This window comes from Acartia tonsa, chromosome 5, assembly GCF_053477335.1.
Source record: "Acartia tonsa isolate MP-2025a chromosome 5, ASM5347733v1, whole genome shotgun sequence".
Taxonomy (NCBI): Eukaryota; Metazoa; Arthropoda; class Copepoda; order Calanoida; family Acartiidae; genus Acartia; species Acartia tonsa.
The window spans coordinates 15,779,094-15,797,460 of NC_137264.1; the positions used below are offsets into that span (position 1 = coordinate 15,779,094).

General features: G+C 32.9%; 1 protein-coding gene across 2 annotated transcripts; it reads right to left on the bottom strand.

The window, feature by feature from the left end:
- Positions 1-541: 541 nt before the first annotated feature.
- Positions 542-17,795, bottom strand: LOC145318842 (uncharacterized). 2 transcript variants are annotated; one of them, XM_080160499.1, is made up of 11 exons: positions 17,716-17,795; positions 16,440-16,488; positions 14,634-14,686; positions 11,943-12,016; positions 10,629-10,675; positions 6,213-6,262; positions 5,667-5,774; positions 4,994-5,026; positions 4,216-4,324; positions 2,032-2,102; positions 542-1,670 (listed from the first exon to the last, which is right to left on the bottom strand). In XM_080160499.1, the coding sequence occupies exons 1-11, from the start codon at positions 17,788-17,790 to the stop codon at positions 1,608-1,610; spliced, it is 732 nt and encodes a 243-aa protein (XP_080016625.1). In that variant the 5' UTR covers positions 17,791-17,795; the 3' UTR covers positions 542-1,607. The 2 variants fall into 2 exon arrangements, with proteins under 2 accessions (XP_080016625.1, XP_080016626.1); XM_080160500.1 differs by lacking the exon at positions 4,994-5,026.
- Between the last annotated feature and the right edge of the window lie 572 nt (positions 17,796-18,367).

The window sequence follows — 18,367 nt, forward strand, 5'->3', positions numbered from 1 at the left end:
ATAAACAAATAAAACTTTTTATGCAATTTATATGAAAGAAACATGAAGAATTATTAATTAAAAATTAATTACACCTTGATGTTAACAAAGCATTCGATTAATTCAAATATTTTAAACAATTTATATATTTCATTCTCTTCAGTTTGATACTTAACGCTACATTTTTCCTTCAAAATAAGTCACTTTAAAACATGAAAATGATTATACATAAAGTGAAATGTTTAAGCATTCAAACGAAATGAGAAACAATGATTATCAGTCGACTAAAATACTCAAAATGCCTAGCTATATTTTTTATCTTTTAAATTCTTTTTATATTCATTCTTGGTAGATGTCTTTAGTGCCCTAGGAAAATGGAGATAGATGTCACTGCTTTTGGCCTACCTCTTCTATTGACGTCAGGAAATACCCTATAACCCATCTCTTTTCTAGGGGGATTCTTTCCCCCTACCATTTCTCTTTCCCTCTACTATGACGTCAATAGAATAGGTATGCCAAAAGTGGTGACATCTATCCCCATTTTCCCCATTCTTGTATTATATTTTTATTTAAAAATTATCGGTGCAATTTCAGTATTTTAGTAGTTTGATAATCCTGATTTCCCATTTATTCAGAGTGATTCAAAGTTTTACTTTATTTAATATCATGTTGCTTTCTGTGCCCTATATTATCAGAAATATTTTTTACTTTTCCATTTATGTACTAAGAGTATTTTTGTCGATATTGCATTTTGGTGTTACATCTTATATTGATGAAATAATTATTCTTCCTTCTGTATATAAATTGGGAAATTTTTTTTCTATTCACAATAGTAAGGATATAAAAAGGATTGGATGGTGCATACTACGTTTTAATTTACATAAAAGGTTTCTTAACCCAAAAAATTTATAATTTACCAGAGTGTTACAAATAAAATTTGGTGTGGGATTTAATTTATGTCTAGTGTCTTATCCCTGGAAAATAGATAACTGCTCTCATATTGAATACATATTTACAACAAAGAAATATTAATATTAGTAGCCGACAATAAAACAACTGGAAATAAACAATTAGATATTTGACAATTCGATAAATTTTACCCCAAATTCTAAATATAATATATTAAAAGTTTGAAAGCTATGTAGAATAAATATTTTTGTAAGTTGCTTTAAACAAAAAATTGTTAGTATTTTAATAATAAAAGAAATTATTTCACATGATTTTATGTTCTCTACTTTTACAAATAAAAAAGGCAAATAAAACTTTCATTCTAAATATCAAAATTATAAAAAAGCTAAAAATCCTTACACTAAAAATTATTGTAAATTCACATACAAAAAGATAAGGACTTGTAAAATTAAAGATTTCTAGGTATTTTGGTTATATTTCAAATGAAAACATACATGTTAAAATTACATATTACATTGATAAATAGATAGTTACAAGACATGAGTTTAAAAAAGGAACATTAAATGAAAAACCTTCTTGATATGATTTTTGAAAATTGCTCAGTAGGAATCATAATTTAGATATTGTTTAAAGGGTAATTTTTTGTTTAATTACATTTAAAATCAAGTTTTAATTTTATTGGTAATGAACAAAAAAGGTATAAAGAAAGGATGTTAAAATTAACATTGTTGGATTTGTGTCGCCTCTTTTCTACAGATCTTGAGATCCCCACCCCTGGTGATCTAAAATATAAAGGGGTTATTCGCTCTTCTGGTACTTTGAGGAAAACCCTATAACATGCAATATAATATAACATGTGTACCTTCTTTTTATATGGTAATTGTTATTTATCGTATTACAGACAGCTTTCCGCAGATATTGAAATGAAATATTATAAGAATTCAAAACAATTTTGTTAGCCCCGAGGGGCCGAAGTCCCGATCTAACAATACTGGTATTAATCTTATAATCTATATTTCAATATCCGCGGAAAATTGTCTGTAATACTATGATATACATGATTTTTTAGCATCCCTAAGAACTGGGTTTAACTCAGCGGATATTAATCTGTTTTCGTCGAATTTAAAGACTTGATTTGCTTACCTGTCTTGATCTGGATTTCTTGTTATTTGTGCAGGCGCTGAACTCTGACCAATTACCAAAATCACACTTCTCTGAAAAATAAAGATATTGCTGATATTATATTTTCAATAGTACATTTTTTTTAAAAAGGATAATAACATTTTATTAATTTTTAAAAAATTATATTAAAAAAAATTTAAAATATTGTGCAAAATTTTGGGGTATGGGGATTCCCATACCACAAGAAAATAGTTTTAAAAGACTAAAACACTTCAAGACCAATCCAGGTCTAATTTTATTTTGAAACATTTATTCTTATCTAGTACCCTTGACTGAAGCTTTTTATAGTATCTATAAAAAATGACGTCATACAATACAAATGACCAATGATAGGCCAATACACCGACCAAGTTACCAATCAAAGGCCAGTATACATTTTAATTGACTAATGGTAGACCAGTATATCGTCATTTTTATAGGCATGCATTTTTAGTAAAAAAAAATGTTATTTTGCTATTTTTTCACTTAAATATTACATTAATTATTAACTTTTTGTGGGATGACACTATAAAGAATTATTTATTCATTAGAAAAACAAATATCACATTAAAAAAAAGCTGTATTCTAAAAGGTAAAACATACATTTTTATAGAATTTTTTTTATTAGTTTTCTCCCCCTTTTCCACTTTCAATTTTTTAAAAAAGTTTTAAATCTTCCTAGGACCTATAAGAAGATACACTTTAAATGAGAACCATATCGGTTCAGCGGTTATTTTAAAAGAGTACTCTCAGCGAATACGAAGAATGTCCCTCAATGACGTCATAAAAATGAGGATGAGGAGAGGAGGTGTGGGAAAGAAAACCCCTAAAAAAGAGATGGATAATACCTCGTTTTTATGACGTAACATGCTAATTTTGTGAGGGACATTCTTAGTCTTCACTCCCAGCTTTATACATTATGATGAAAAATTAGTAATAGTTATTTCTCGCATCGTATTATAAACAGCACCTCAGGGCTAAAAAAACTGGTTTTAATCTTATGATTGTACATTTTTATATTCGTAGAAAGCTGTATATTATTCGATGCTAGACATAGTTTTTTCGTATGGATTAGAACCGGTTCCTATACACCGGATTCGAATAAATACGAGAATAGTTATTTCTCGTATCGTATTATAAACGTCTTTCCGCGGATATAGAATGTTTTTTTCGTATGGATGAGAACCGCTTTTATCCACCGGAATCGAATGAATACGAGGAAGTATTTTATAATAAAAGCAGTATCATAGTATTGTTAAAACACATTTTAAAGTCTTAAAAGTTTAGGAAAGTATGATATTCGTATTAGAGTAAGCTCTCTTTAGAAATCCAAGGCTTGGCATCCACTCAAAATTAAATTTATGTTTTTTTACGAAAACAAATCTAGGGGATTTTCTCTGAAAGAACCCCCCTCGTTTAAAAAAATGGGGGGGGGGATTATAGTTTCCGTTTTTTTTAGGTCAGGTTATATTGGATACTGGTTAGCTCCGACGGGTTAGAGAATCAAAAGTGCAGGTCCCGCAGATGCTAGGCGCTTAAAAGGCACTTTAAGAGAAAATACCTGTTAATACCCATTGTCCAGTTAACACATAATTTTAAAGAATGAAAAAAAGAAATTGCCTCTACTTGGTTGCAGCTGCCGAGCCCTTGAAATCCTCATCTTAAACTGTTGTACAATTCTCATGGGGGAACCAAAAGTTTACCAAACTTTGGGCTTCTCAGGAATAAGGGGTGTGTCAAGAGAACTTAAATCTATACCATCATGGATGTAAAATTGGTAATGAGGGGGGGAGGGGGTATACTTTAATGTCAATGTTAATAAGCAAAAAATAAGAGTGAAGGAGAAAAAGGTTGGACCAACACAAGTTAATGGTAGAGAATCTTTTTAAAATCTTCAAAACAGACTTTTAAGAGATAAATTCACCTGTTCCCTGTTAAAATGTATGCGTGAGTGTACGTATAAAATGTATATAAGTTTAAGATTTTTCAACTAAATGAAGAACTGATTAAACTCAAGTAAAGCTAAGGGCATACGGGTTACAAGAGTAAACTTTCATTACCAACATCCAGGTATTAATATGTATGTATGTATTTAAATCTAGTTTTTAATAGCAAGGCTACTCTATAATTCACTTTGTTTGTCCTCCAGCTAAAGAAATAATTCACCTGAAATTTTGTTTTCTTTTTTCTCCTGTTTTCTCTTTTGTTTCTCAGCTTTCTTTTCTTTTCTCTCTCTTTTCTTCTCTTTCTTTACATTCTTGTCACTCTTGTCATCCTAATAGTGCACGAGTTATTAAGGTTTATTTAGGTTTTTCAGGGAGGGAAGGGACATTGGACTGTAAATTACACCTCTACCCAAAATGAAGTTCTTTACAGTGCCTATAAAAATGACGTCATACAATACAAATGACCAATGATAGGCCAACACATAGACTAAATCACCAATGACAGGCCAGTATACAGTTAAAGTGACCAATGATATGCCATTTTGACGTAATTTTTCATAGGCACTATAAAATGCTTCCCAAAGTTTTAAAACTACGTTAACTTATTGGTTGGCTTATAAACTTGGGGTACTTTTATTTGATTGGAGGGTTGTAGTGTCCTAACTTTTCAACAAATAAATTTATTCTACAAAAGGAGTAATTTGGTTTATCAATATTAGGAATTGATATAAAATTATTGTCCTTTGTCTTATCCCTTAAGATCTCTGTTTTTTTTCTTTTTTAATAAGCTTCATAATTTTAAATTTCTTTTTCTCTCTTAAATAAATGTTTATTCTTTTAGTCATTTATTAAAAAGAATAGCCAATTTTATTTTCTCTCTCTTTATTTATTAAAAAGAAATCATGTTTTAAAATTTCAGTTGCAACTCCACTCTCTTTTTAACCCTTTCTGTCTGTCTGCTAAAGTCAGAGTCAGAGAGAAAGACTGTGAAGACATACGTTGCTCAATCTAGCTGAACCCATCATCAGGAACTGAATAAAATAACAGCGTGTTAAACTTATGAAATATATTATCAAGGCAACAGGATGTCTAACTGTTGCTCTTAAGGTCTAACTTTAATGTTCTTTTTTTTAAAGTTAAGATTATAACAGGTCCAAGAAAGGATTTAAACTATTTTTTTTTTTTGAAGGTAACTCCAACCTTCCAAGATAAGTTGCTCTGGTAAAAATACTCAATTTTTTTACTTTTTCTTTTTAAAACTTAATAGAAAGTGTTGGATAAAACTAACCCCCCAAACCTTCCCTTAAGTGGTACTTGAGGTCTCTAGAAGCAAAATCTTTCTAAACGAATTTTTCTCGTTATTGTTGACCCATCCTTTCCGTGATTTGAAATATTCCTCGACCTATGGGAAGCTTCAGTGAGCCAAAGAATTCCAGTGTTATTCTGACACACAAACATACAGTTTGACATCCTACTTTTGTTACTCTAATATTACTAACTATAAAGATATTTCAAATTGGTGAGAGGACAATGGGAGCTTAATCAATCAACGCCCTTTTTCTATTTTTTTCTAATTCGCAGCTAACTAAGGCAGAACCATGCACTTAAAGTTTGCAGAAATATAAATTTGTCATTCATTGTCCTATCCCCGAATCAATCGCAATTATTCACCTTCTTTGCCTTCTTGTTCTTGCACTTTTTAGAGATCACTTTGACGTTTGGGCATCCGGCGTCAGGCTTCGAGGACAACAGTTTCAACAGCTTCTGCCTCACTCCATTCTTGAAAAATAAGAGGATGTTAACATCTATAAGCAGCGAAGCACAAACAAGTCATAGATTAAAACAAAGACGTCCAGGCTTTTTTTGTTTATTGGAGGGGGAATAATATAATGTAGTTCAAAAATAATTTTGGAGGAAGGGTAAAAATCGGACAAAGTTAATTATGAAGCAAATGCTCAGTGTTCATAAAAAGAGAGGATGAATAGGAAAGAGAAAGAAGGATCTTAGAACTTGATTTAGAAGGATTATAGAAAATTACGGAACCTTAACTGGTCTTTTGGTGCATGACTGACGGACTGAAAGACAATTCGTTTACTTGATTCCCTTTGGAAATGGGTATCTTCACCTAAAAATCATCAATCTATTCTTAATAGCAGCCAAGAAAATGGGCGGATTGAACATTTGATGCAGTTTGTATTTTTGTTTGTTTTTGATTACCTGACAATCTGACCAATCTACATCTCTAGCCTTCGCGTAGACACACAAACCTAAAAAAAATAATTTCAAATATTTTAAAAATAAATATAGATCCCTAGTTCCTTTAATTGGAACAATAGAAACCAGGAATCTAATGGGATAAGACAATGGCCGATAAATTAATGTACATCCCCAAGAAAGAAACACAAAATCACCCCTTCTGTAGTTAAGAATTAGAGTGGTTGATACGTTTGAATACTAAACTTAATAAAACAACCAATTCTGTAAAAGTCCCAAACTTGTTGAGCCAACAAATAAGAAAAATTGTAAAATTTTGGGGACTGGTGTAATAAACATTTCATTGTTTCCTCTCTCTCTCACAGTGTAGGAAGAATCCGACAACATAAATTGGTTCAGAAAATATACACATTCTGAAACATAAAGATTGGACATCTAGTGTAAAAAATCTCTTTCTAAACTGGAATTATTTATTTATATATTTTACTATCCACAGAAAACTGTAATACGATAAATAACTATTCAAATCCTTCTATTGTTGATATAACTTATACACAAACAAGACAGAAAACGGTCATAGAGGGCACTCTAGTAGCAAATACTCTAACAAATTTCTGTTGGAATGAAACAGTAAATAAGTGAGGGAAGAGGATACTAAAAAGCGTAAAAAGTATCTTTTGATGTTATTATATAAATCCTACTTAGGAAAAGAGACAAATAAACTGTAAGGTAAATTTTTACATTTTTTCCGTCAATATAAATCAAAATAATAGTTTTCTAATTCTTATTTGCAACTTTTAGCATTAGTAATTATTATAAGTTTATTGATAGATACCTTTATAATAGTAGTTTGAAAACTTTTCATGATGATTTTTGTAACTGTTTGGTACGGTATATAAAGCTTAGCAATTATATGAAAGTCCGTTTAAACATTAATTTTCTAATTTTGGAATAATGATTTCTATGGTAACGAGGTACTAAATTTTAAGCTAAGCATCTCTCTAATCAAGTCCTAAAAATGTAAGTATGTCCTTGAACAAATTTATGTACAATGTGGTTCTACTTTTAAATTGATATTTACCTTATTAGGTTGCAACACTCAACAAGTATTAATATTTGTTTGTCCTTCCGTTTGATCTTATAGCTTTTCTATTATGAATTTTTTTATCCTTGTTTGCAAAGAATAATGTAATGTTTGTTCCTATCCTAGATCTAGTGGAAATAGTTGAGTATTAGTATCTCTGTGCTCTGTTCCTATCCTAGATCTAGTGGAAATAGTTGAGTATTAGTATCTCTGTTCCTATCCTAGATCTAGTGGAAATAGTTGAGTATTAGTATCTCTGTTCCTATCCTAGATCTAGTGGAAATAGTTGAGTATTAGTATCTCTGTTCCTATCCTAGATCTAGTGGAAATAGTTGAGTATTAGTATCTCTGTTCCTATCCTAGATCTAGTGGAAATAGTTGAGTATTAGTATCTCTGTTCCTATCCTAGATCTAGTGGAAATAGTTGAGTATTAGTATCTCTGTACTCTGTTCCTATCCTAGATCTAGTAGAAATAGTTTAGTATTAGTATCTCTGTACTCTGTTCCTATCCTAGATCTAGTAGAAATAGTTGAGTATTAGTATCTCTGTACTCTGTTCCTCTCCTAGATCTAGTGGAAATAGTTGAGTATTAGTACCTCTGTTCCTATCCTAGATCTAGTGGAAATAGTTGAGTATTAGTATCTCTGTACTCTGTTCCTATCCTAGATCTAGTAGAAATAGTTTAGTATTAGTATCTCTGTACTCTGTTCCTCCCCTAGATCTAGTGGAAATAGTTGAGTATTAGTACCTCTGTTCCTATCCTAGATCTAGTGGAAATAGTTGAGTATTAGTATCTCTGTACTCTGTTCCTCTCCTAGATCTAGTGGAAATAGTTGAGTATTAGTACCTCTGTACTCTGTTCCTATCCTAGATCTAGTGGAAATAGTTGAGTATTAGTATCTCTGTACTCTGTTCCTCTCCTAGATCTAGTAGAAATAGTTGAGTATTAGTATCTCTGTACTCTGTTCCTATCCTAGATCTAGTGGAAATAGTTGAGTATTAGTATCTCTGTTCCTATCCTAGATCTAGTGGAAATAGTTGAGTATTAGTATCTCTGTTCCTATCCTAGATCTAGTGGAAATAGTTGAGTATTAGTATCTCTGTACTCTGTTCCTATCCTAGATCTAGTAGAAATAGTTGAGTATTAGTATCTCTGTACTCTGTTCCTCTCCTAGATCTAGTGGAAATAGTTGAGTATTAGTACCTCTGTTCCTATCCTAGATCTAGTGGAAATAGTTGAGTATTAGTATCTCTGTTCCTATCCTAGATCTAGTGGAAATAGTTGAGTATTAGTATCTCTGTACTCTGTTCCTATCCTATATCTAGTGGAAATAGTTGAGTATTAGTATCTCTGTACTCTGTTCCTATCCTAGATCTAGTAGAAATAGTTGAGTATTAGTATCTCTGTACTCTGTTCCTCTCCTAGATCTAGTGGAAATAGTTGAGTATTAGTACCTCTGTTCCTATCCTAGATCTAGTGGAAATAGTTGAGTATTAGTATCTCTGTACTCTGTTCCTATCCTAGATCTAGTAGAAATAGTTGAGTATTAGTATCTCTGTACTCTGTTCCTCTCCTAGATCTAGTGGAAATAGTTGAGTATTAGTACCTCTGTTCCTATCCTAGATCTAGTGGAAATAGTTGAGTATTAGTATCTCTGTACTCTGTTCCTATCCTAGATCTAGTAGAAATAGTTGAGTATTAGTATCTCTGTACTCTGTTCCTCTCCTAGATCTAGTGGAAATAGTTGAGTATTAGTACCTCTGTTCCTATCCTAGATCTAGTGGAAATAGTTGAGTATTAGTATCTCTGTACTCTGTTCCTCTCCTAGATCTAGTGAAAATAGTTGAGTATTAGTATCTCTTTACTCTGTTCCTATCCTAGATCTAGTGGAAATAGTTGAGTATTAGTATCTCTGTACTCTGTTCCTATCCTAGATCTAGTGGAAATAGTTGAGTATTAGTATCTCTTTACTCTGTTCCTATCCTAGATCTAGTGGAAATAGTTGAGTATTAGTATCTCTGTTCCTATCCTAGATCTAGTGGAAATAGTTGAGTATTAGTATCTCTGTACTCTGTTCCTATCCTAGATCTAGTGGAAATAGTTGAGTATTAGTATCTCTGTACTCTGTTCCTATCCTAGATCTAGTGGAAATAGTTGAGTATTAGTATCTCTTTACTCTGTTCCTATCCTAGATCTAGTGGAAATAGTTGAGTATTAGTATCTCTGTTCCTATCCTAGATCTAGTGGAAATAGTTGAGTATTAGTATCTCTGTACTCGTAAGATAAGACGGAATTATAGTGCTTTTCCTCAAGTGGCCAGTTCAGCACTGTTAACCCGCCCCCACCACCCCCATGTTTTAAAATACATTAATGTTTGGGAGGGGTAGTTTTGTCCCTATGCTTACACCAGTAAATGCCCTAACCCTGCGGGGCTACCTAGTATCCAATATAATCTACCCTAACCAGAACTAAAGTAGAAACCAAACAAACCAGAAAAATATGTTATGAATTTATGGGAGTGGGGGGGCGTTAGGCGGGGTTCAAGAGGGTAATTTGTGTGACAGCACTGGAATTATATATCACTGGGGCAGGATAATCCACGGATTAAACATGGGGCCAGACATTAGTAATAAAATTTTTTTTATCATGAACAAGGAAGAAGCTCTTGATAGTGCCTATAAAAATTGAGAGCGGGGGGACGACTTCCCCCATAAGTGCTTAGCCGCTAATATTATATAAGGAAGTAGAATTGTTCCACGGTACTCACTTACAAAATACATAATTTTATTAATAATTTTCTGTGAATTTCAGATTAAAATCTTGTGCAACCTCATCTAGAAAATCAGAATTAAATTAAGTTTTCTATGAATTCTAAAATATCTAGAAAATGAAATCTTAAATAATACTCTAATGAAATTATTTTGGTAAAAGAACAAAAAGTTACATTTTTATGAAAAAGTTTGATATTGTTCTGTAAATAACTATAAAGACTTGGTTTTCTTCAAAATTAAAATAGTAAGTATATTTTGTTCGAAGCTAACGATCTCTAAAAGTGCTGGTCTTAATAGGTGATACGCTCAGGGTATCTTTATAAATGTCTTTGAGTGGTTTAGGCTATTTTCTAAACCTCCTCTGACCTCTCTCTAGATGCTAGAGGCGAAACATCAAGTATTATATAGAAATAATGCTTTTGTTTCTGAACAGGTTGTTCCTGTGATGGTTTAAGCTATTTTATATTCAGATTTAAGTCTTGGGATTGTTCCAGACTATTTTTCTGCCATTCGCTACCTTTCAAATAAAGTTTCCGCTAGTTAACTCAATATAAAAACTTACCTTTCTTAAAAGAGTTTGGCTTCAAGCTTTTGTCTTTATTACAATTCCTAAAATAATTATTTTTTGTTTTCAATATTTAAGATTTAGACAAAGGTTTGATGTAAATAAATAAGATAAAATTTTTAAAGAAATTTAATATGTTAAAATATACATACTTCAGATTGTAATTCTAGGAAAGACAATTTTAATTTGTACTGTACTTTGTACAAAGACATAATTTAGAATATTCAAGTATTAACTCTATTTCCTAGACTAGCGGCTACGCCCCTAGAGGCCTCTAGAGGCACTTGAGGAGGGGAGAGTCGAATTTGATAACCCAATTTTTTTTTTTGTGGTAGGGGGATTTTTTTCTATGGACGATTTCTCTTGGGAGGGTGGTGGTAACCTATCCAAAAATAGTTAGAAACCTTCCCGGGACATATGAAAAGCTACCCTGTTAAGGAGAACCATATCGGTTCAGTAATTAGCGAGATCTTTCGCTACAGACAAAATAACTTATTACTTTATTTAATACTAGCGGCTACGCCCCCTGGAAGCCTCTAGGGGCACTTAAAGTAGGAGGGGGAAAAGTCGACCTCATCCCATTCTAAATTATAGTTTTAAAAGAGCAAAAAAACATTTTGGGGGGAAGAGGGATGGAAGACATCCTCCCAAAAAATAGTTTAAAACCTTCAAAAGGACCTATAAGAAGCTTCACTGTAAAGGAGAACAATATCGGTTCAGTGGTTAGCGAGATCCTTCGGGACAGACAAAAAACGCTTACTACTTTATATAATAGAAGGACTAGCGGCTGCGCCCCTAGAGTCCTCTAGTGGCACTTAAAATGTTTTTTTTTGATTTAAATATGTCCATGTTGCGTTTGACGTTTATGTTTCGTTGAAGTCTCTTTGTTAAATAGATAATCGTAATTTTTTTGTGATTTCTCTTGGGAGGGTGGTGGTACCCTCCCCCAAAATAGTTATAAACCTTCCCGGGACCTATGAGAATCTACCCTGTTAAGGAGAACCCGATCGGTTCAGCGGTTAGCGGGATCCTTCGGTACAAACACACAGACAAACACTCAGACAAACAAACATCCTGTTAATTTAGTATAAGGATATATTCTAAGTCTAACCTTCCATCATGAATTTTTATTTTGTATAAAACTGGTTAAATCTTGCATAATATTGTTTATGTTCTTTTATTCCTAGAACTTACTTCTGGAATTCTTTGGAATATTTGAAGTGACAAATTATTTTTTGGGTTATTTGCTTCCTATATTTCTGATCATTGTAATATTATGTGTTAAAAACTGGTTATTTCTGGTTTTACTACCTGGTTATAGTTCTTGTTTGAGGGCAGTCTGCAGCAGAGGAACCAGCTCTTACTCTATCCTGTCTGGTCTCCAACTAAATATATAATTATAACTATAATAGTCTACAGCAGAGGAACCAGTCCTAACTCCTTTTTTGTAACTTGAGAAATTTAAGTAAAACTATAATCAACCTACCCATAACAAAGGTCTTCAGAGGCCCTATGGCAATATTTATTATAAAAAAAAACGTAGAACTGAGGTTTTCATATGCAAAGTGAGGTATCCAGTTATAATGATATTTTCACTGCTCACATTCCCTTTAAGTAGATTCTGTAAAATAAGTAGATATAGTATATATAGATGGTCAAACTGACCCAACTCAAATAGGAAATTCTATCAGACAAACATCTTTGTTTAATTTTGTTATATACAATGCTTCTAATAATTCAAGCAACGAAATTTTTGACAAAATAATTTCTTGAAAGCTAGACTTTTACTATTAAATTTAACTATTCATATAGCTGAACGAAATGAAAAAATAACTGCCTTTTGTCATCCAATTGTGTATTCTTTTTAACCAATTATATGATCAAGTTGTTTCTCTATTGTTTTCCATTGTTGGCTGATTTAGAGAATATGCCTATAGATTATCTTTAAAGAATTATATAAAATATTAAACATAAAAATTTTACAGTTGTTCTTTTTCTATAAAAAGTTGTGGAAAAAGAAAAGTTTGACCAAACGAATTTTTTTCAATTGTATTTCTAAACTTTAAATTAGATCTTCTACGATAAAAGGTATATTTAGTTTTCTTTCTCCAAGTGTGGAAAGTAGAAAGATGGTCTTTTGGATAAGATCTTGTAAGTTTACACACAAGAATTTGAGGATAAAATAATTAATTGTCTGTATCAAATTTTTGAAGAAACTGCTTGCAGCTACATAATTAAATGCCTTGTTGAAGTCAAAAGATATGGTCTATAGATTTAAAAACTCTATATTGACAATAAAATATAATTGACTGTAAGTACTCAATTATGTGAGGATATATTCACGTAAATCCCAGATTATTTTTTATAAACAGCTTTTCAGAGAAAGTAAAAATAAATACACATCATTACTTTTTAACCAAATGTACTATGCTACATTTATTTGATATAATACGAGTATCGCATAGTGTTAAAGACAGGTTTCTGCAGATTGCAATATAACAAATTATAACTGGCATTAATATTGTGATTTTTATTTAGTTATCCATGAAAGGTGGCTTTAAAACGGTATGTGCTTGATTTTTCAGTATGACTCAAAACCGGTTCTAATCCAGAGAATATTAATCGGCTTCGTAGCAATTTGAAAATGATGTTATAATATCTTTCATACTTTAATTTCATGACATTATAATATCGTAGATAATAAAAAGCACTGCTCGTCTGTAGCAGCTCCAGGGAAATACGCAGCTAAAACAACCCGCCGAATATTGTATCATACCTGATCCCAGATAACAATTTGCATCTAAGCTGCACGAAGGCTTTAGGCTGCCGCAAACAATTTGATCTCTAGATATTCTATGAGTGTGTGTGTGTGTGTAGCCTTTGTTTCTTAGTATTATGGCCTAACTAGTCTTGCCACTATGGCTATCAAGCTCCACGTTCAAGTATATTATGACTAGACCCGCTGTCTCATTCGATCAACTTTTACTTTTACCTCACCCTCTCCGAGTATGACAGGTGTTCTAAATAAAGTCACCGTAATTAATGACGCTCTCTCCGCAGATATATCGTTTCCTTGCTTAAATAATTTTCATTTAAAATTGGTCTGTGAAGATTTAGGTTAAATGTTGTATGCACAGAATAAGATTCCATTTTTACTTCTTTAGTTTACATACAAACATAGTCATCAAACGGAGGGACAGGATAATGGAACAATATCAAACACCTCAAAAAAAGACTTTTTAAAGTCAAAACAGTACACAATAGAATTAAAAGGGAGACTAAATTGTTATGATAATTACTCCATAACAAAATGTTCTGTTTTTTTAAACATATAAAGAGACAATAGAGGGTACAGTAGACTAATGGATATAGAACACTAGTGGATATTGTGACAAGGAATTTATTTCATCAATTTACGTTGCTATTATATATTCAGACATTAGTAAATACGTCCCTCCATGGCCAACAGAAGGGAAAGGGTTAGCCAGCTGAGAGAAATATTTTATCTGGATATGCAAGCATCCACGTATTCTATATCCATTAGAAGACTGTGTGAAGGCTGTACTTGAAAGAACGTATGAATATATCCTAATTTTAGAGTAGCTGTGCTAGAGAGGACGCACGGATATAACCTAGTTATAGAGTAGCTGCGCTACTACCAAGAACAAGTCTAACCTTAGTGAGGGGATTACAGGTTGACCAATCTCTCTTGGAGTGCTAGGGAGAACGTACGGGTATATCCTAATTATAGAGTAGCTGTGCTACTAACAAAAACAAGTCTAACCTTAGTGAGGGGATTACAGGTGGATCAATCTCTCTTGCTGTGCTAGGGAGAACGTACGGATATATTCTAATTATAGAGGAGCTGTGCTACTAACAAGAACAAGTGTAACCTTAGTGAGGGGATTGCAGGTGGACCAATCTCTCTTGCTGTGCTAGGGAGGACGTATGGATATATTCTAATTATAGAGGAGCTGTGCTACTAACAAGAACAAGTGTAACCTTAGTGAGGGGATTGCAGGTGGACCAATCTCCTTTGCTGTACTTACAAACATCTAAAATTAAAGATAAATTGTAAAAAAAAATTGTCAACAGTTTGAACCTTTGAATCATTATCTAAAAGTAACAGGTTTTACCACTGAACTGATATGGTTCTCCACCAAGTTCTCCTTCAAGTAGAGGGAAACTTTATAACTAATTAGGGGGAGGATATCTCACCTGTCCAAGAGAAATTGCCCCCCATCCCTCTTTTTGTTCACTCAAGTAAACACAATGTGTCGATACACAAAGACAGACTCCAAGACATCCTGTTATTTTTACATAAGGATCATATGTATTTAACAAACATCGGTGTAATGTATCGCACAACCTTTTTTTGCACACAAGAGAATCATTTGCCGTCTTTTCATTTGACCCCTCTGGAATAATAAAAGTAAAATCATTTTCATTTAATGTGAAAAAACAGGACATTTTTGTTCTCAAGTTGCGCAGCAGTTTTAAGTCATCTATAATACAAAGTAAAATGATGTATGTCTGTCCATCCGTCTGTCTGTCCATCCGTCTGTCTATCTGTTTGTCCGTCCCTTAAGATCTCGGTAACCACTGAACCGATCGGATTTTACTCTTCAGGGTATATACCAATTGGTCCTGTGGTGGTTTTGAGCTATTTTTTGGGGGGTGGGACACCCCAACCTCCCCAAAAAAATGGTTTTAGGCAGTTACTTCACAATAAATGGCAGCACCAGAAATACTTATTTTTTTTTAAAATCACTTCTTGGGGCAAAGCTAGTATATCTATAACGTAGTAGGGTAATTTTGTCTGTAGCTTAAAATTTCATTTACTGAACTGAGTGAGTTCTCCATTTCAGTGATGCTTCAAAGGACGGTTTTAGGCTATGTTACTTTTTAATTTAAGTTTTGAAATTGTTTTATGCCATTTTTCAGTCCTAGAATACAGAGCCCTAGATTCTTGGGGCTAAAGCGCTATTTAATAAGAGGAATGATAATTTAACGTTTTAGCATGTATTGTACATTCAGCTTATTTATTAAAACTTTTTACAATATTGAAATTTGTTGATAATAATTAAAGTTACTGTACTTTTATTTAACGTACTCAGATGAACCGACAAACGTAAAAAATATCATTTGTAGCTAGGTTATAGAGTAACTGCGCCACTAAACAGGAGAAAAACAAAATGCTGTTTTTTTTTTAAAGGAATAAAGAAGTATGCAGATATAAATTGGCGTTACAGACGTAAACAGACTTGTTACAAATAGCTTTGTTTCTCTATAATGTTGCAAGTCATATTGTTTTGTCATTCACAATCTATTTTATTTTTCATCAACATAAAACTTTTTAACTTTTAAATCCGTCTTAAAAGTTTATTTAAAAATAGAAAAATATTACTTTTTAGTCTCTATATTTTACGATCCTATTATGCATGTTATGTAGTAAGCTAATTTTGTTCGTTAAGTTCTTAATTTGGATGGTTCAGGCTTTTAAAAGTAGTTTTAGGCTGTTTTCTGTACTCCTGCCCCTGGATAATATGGGCGCAGCTGCTAGTATGTAACAATCCGATATTTTACTAAAAATCTAAAATAAGCATTACGAATATACGGAAAGTATCATGTGTGACATCACGTATAAATTTTAGGGGTTTCCTTCCCCAATTATCCTCTCAACCTTTTTTTTAGACGTACTTTATGACGTCACGCATAACACTTTCAGTATCTCCAAGCACTACACACAAATTAGCGAAGCTACTCTGTAGGCTAACAGTGTCAGTTTGTCTGTAACTCATTCTTTACCTGAAGATCTTTTATCTCTGATAAATGTTAACTCTTCATCTCCATCATCCTAAAAACAAATAAAGCTTTCATTTTAGAAATATATTTTATATACATTTATGCTGTAGTAACAGGATGTCCATCTGTTTGACTGTTTGTGTGTACCGAAGGATCTCGCTAACCACTGAACCAATATGGTTCTCGTTTGCAGGGTAGCTCCCAAGGAAAATCGCCAAAATCTGTACACAATTTCAACCAATGACATGTCTGGAATGTACCTCCACTGTTCACCTATTGTCTGACTTTTAGAGCATGTCTCTAGATTATCTCTATTTATAGAAATTAGTTTGAATTTTAAAGAAAGCTATATTAATAAAACTTAGATAATTCATTTTATTATTGGAGAGTTAATTTTGTTACTTGGAATTAGTTTCCAATATTAGAATAAACTTTACTAATTACAACATGGTATTACAAAACTTTTTAGTAGAGAAGCTACTCTATGATTACTTAGGATTTTTCATGCCTTCCCCTTGTAGGGACAAAACACTTTGAGGCTACTCTGTCTACAATACAACCTAACCTAACCTAGCTTAAGGAAAAACTAAATCAGACAAATACTACCATAACCTAGGGCTAAAAAAGGCTAAAAATGGACGATAAATTCATAGGCGTCCAAGGGGGGGGGGTAATTCAAAATTTACCCCTACCCTGGGGGTGCCGTAGGCACCCCCAACCATTTAGGAGGGGGTATTTACCCCCCCAAACAATTTTGGGGGGGTAAATACCCCCCCAAAATAAAAAATCTCTAATAAAAAAAATTTTTGCGCGCTTCGCGCGCATTTTTAATACTATATATTTAATAATATTTAAATTGCCCCCCCCAAAAATTTACCCCTGCCAACAGATTTCAGGGGGGGTAATTACCCCCCCCAAGCAAATTTTACCCCCGGGGTAAAAATTTTGGGGGGGGTAAAAAAAATTTGCGGCGCGCTTCGCGCGCCATTTTACCCCCCCCCCAAACACGAATTACCCCCCCCCCTAAAAAATTTTTACCCCCCCCAAAATAAAAAGCTTGGACGCCCCTGGATAAATTGAGGTATATCCCTAATCATGATAAACTAAATTACCTCTTTTGTAGATTAATATTACTGGTTGAAAAGTTTGGACAATACTGGTTGTGAATCAACGAATAACATCCAATAAAAGTACCAGGTTGGCAGCTGCCAGAGATAGGCATTTGATTATACCAGTAGTAGAGAGTTGCCAGCTACCAGATACAGGTAGTTGATCATACCTGTAGTAGAGGGTTGCCAGCTGCCAGAGCCAGGCAGTTGATTAGCGCCAGCCCGCTTACCAATCTTACTAGCATTATTTTATTCTGGAAATGAAATGATTCTTTAGTTTTTTATAACAAAGAATACAATCTTAATAAACATAATAATAATTAGATGTTTTACACAATATATATGTCATAGCCTCACAGATAGGGTTAAAACCTTATGTCAACATTCTATTATAATTTATGTTCTATTTTCTAAAAGTTTGATAACTCAATAAATTAGAAGTGTGTGTGTGTGTGTATGTTTCCAGCTAAGATAAACATAACAGTCCAGTCAACTTAGAATAAGATGGATAGAATTTAATTAAGTTCAGACAGAAAGTAGAATAAATCCCTAAATAGACTACCATAATTTTAACTATTTTAGAGGAAGAGTAAATCCGCCCTTCCTAGAGTAAAAAATATAACTCCTTCACCTCCTAAGCCCCCCCCCCCCCCTAAAAATAAAATTATAAATTACCTTCCTTCAGAGACCTCTAAGGCGTAGCAGATAGTAAGAAATAAAGTAGAAATAAGGGGAAATGCCAAAGTGGTAGAAAATGATATTCTAGAGGAAAGATAGATAGGAAGAGCCAGATAGATTGAGAGAAAGTAAATGAGAGAGAAG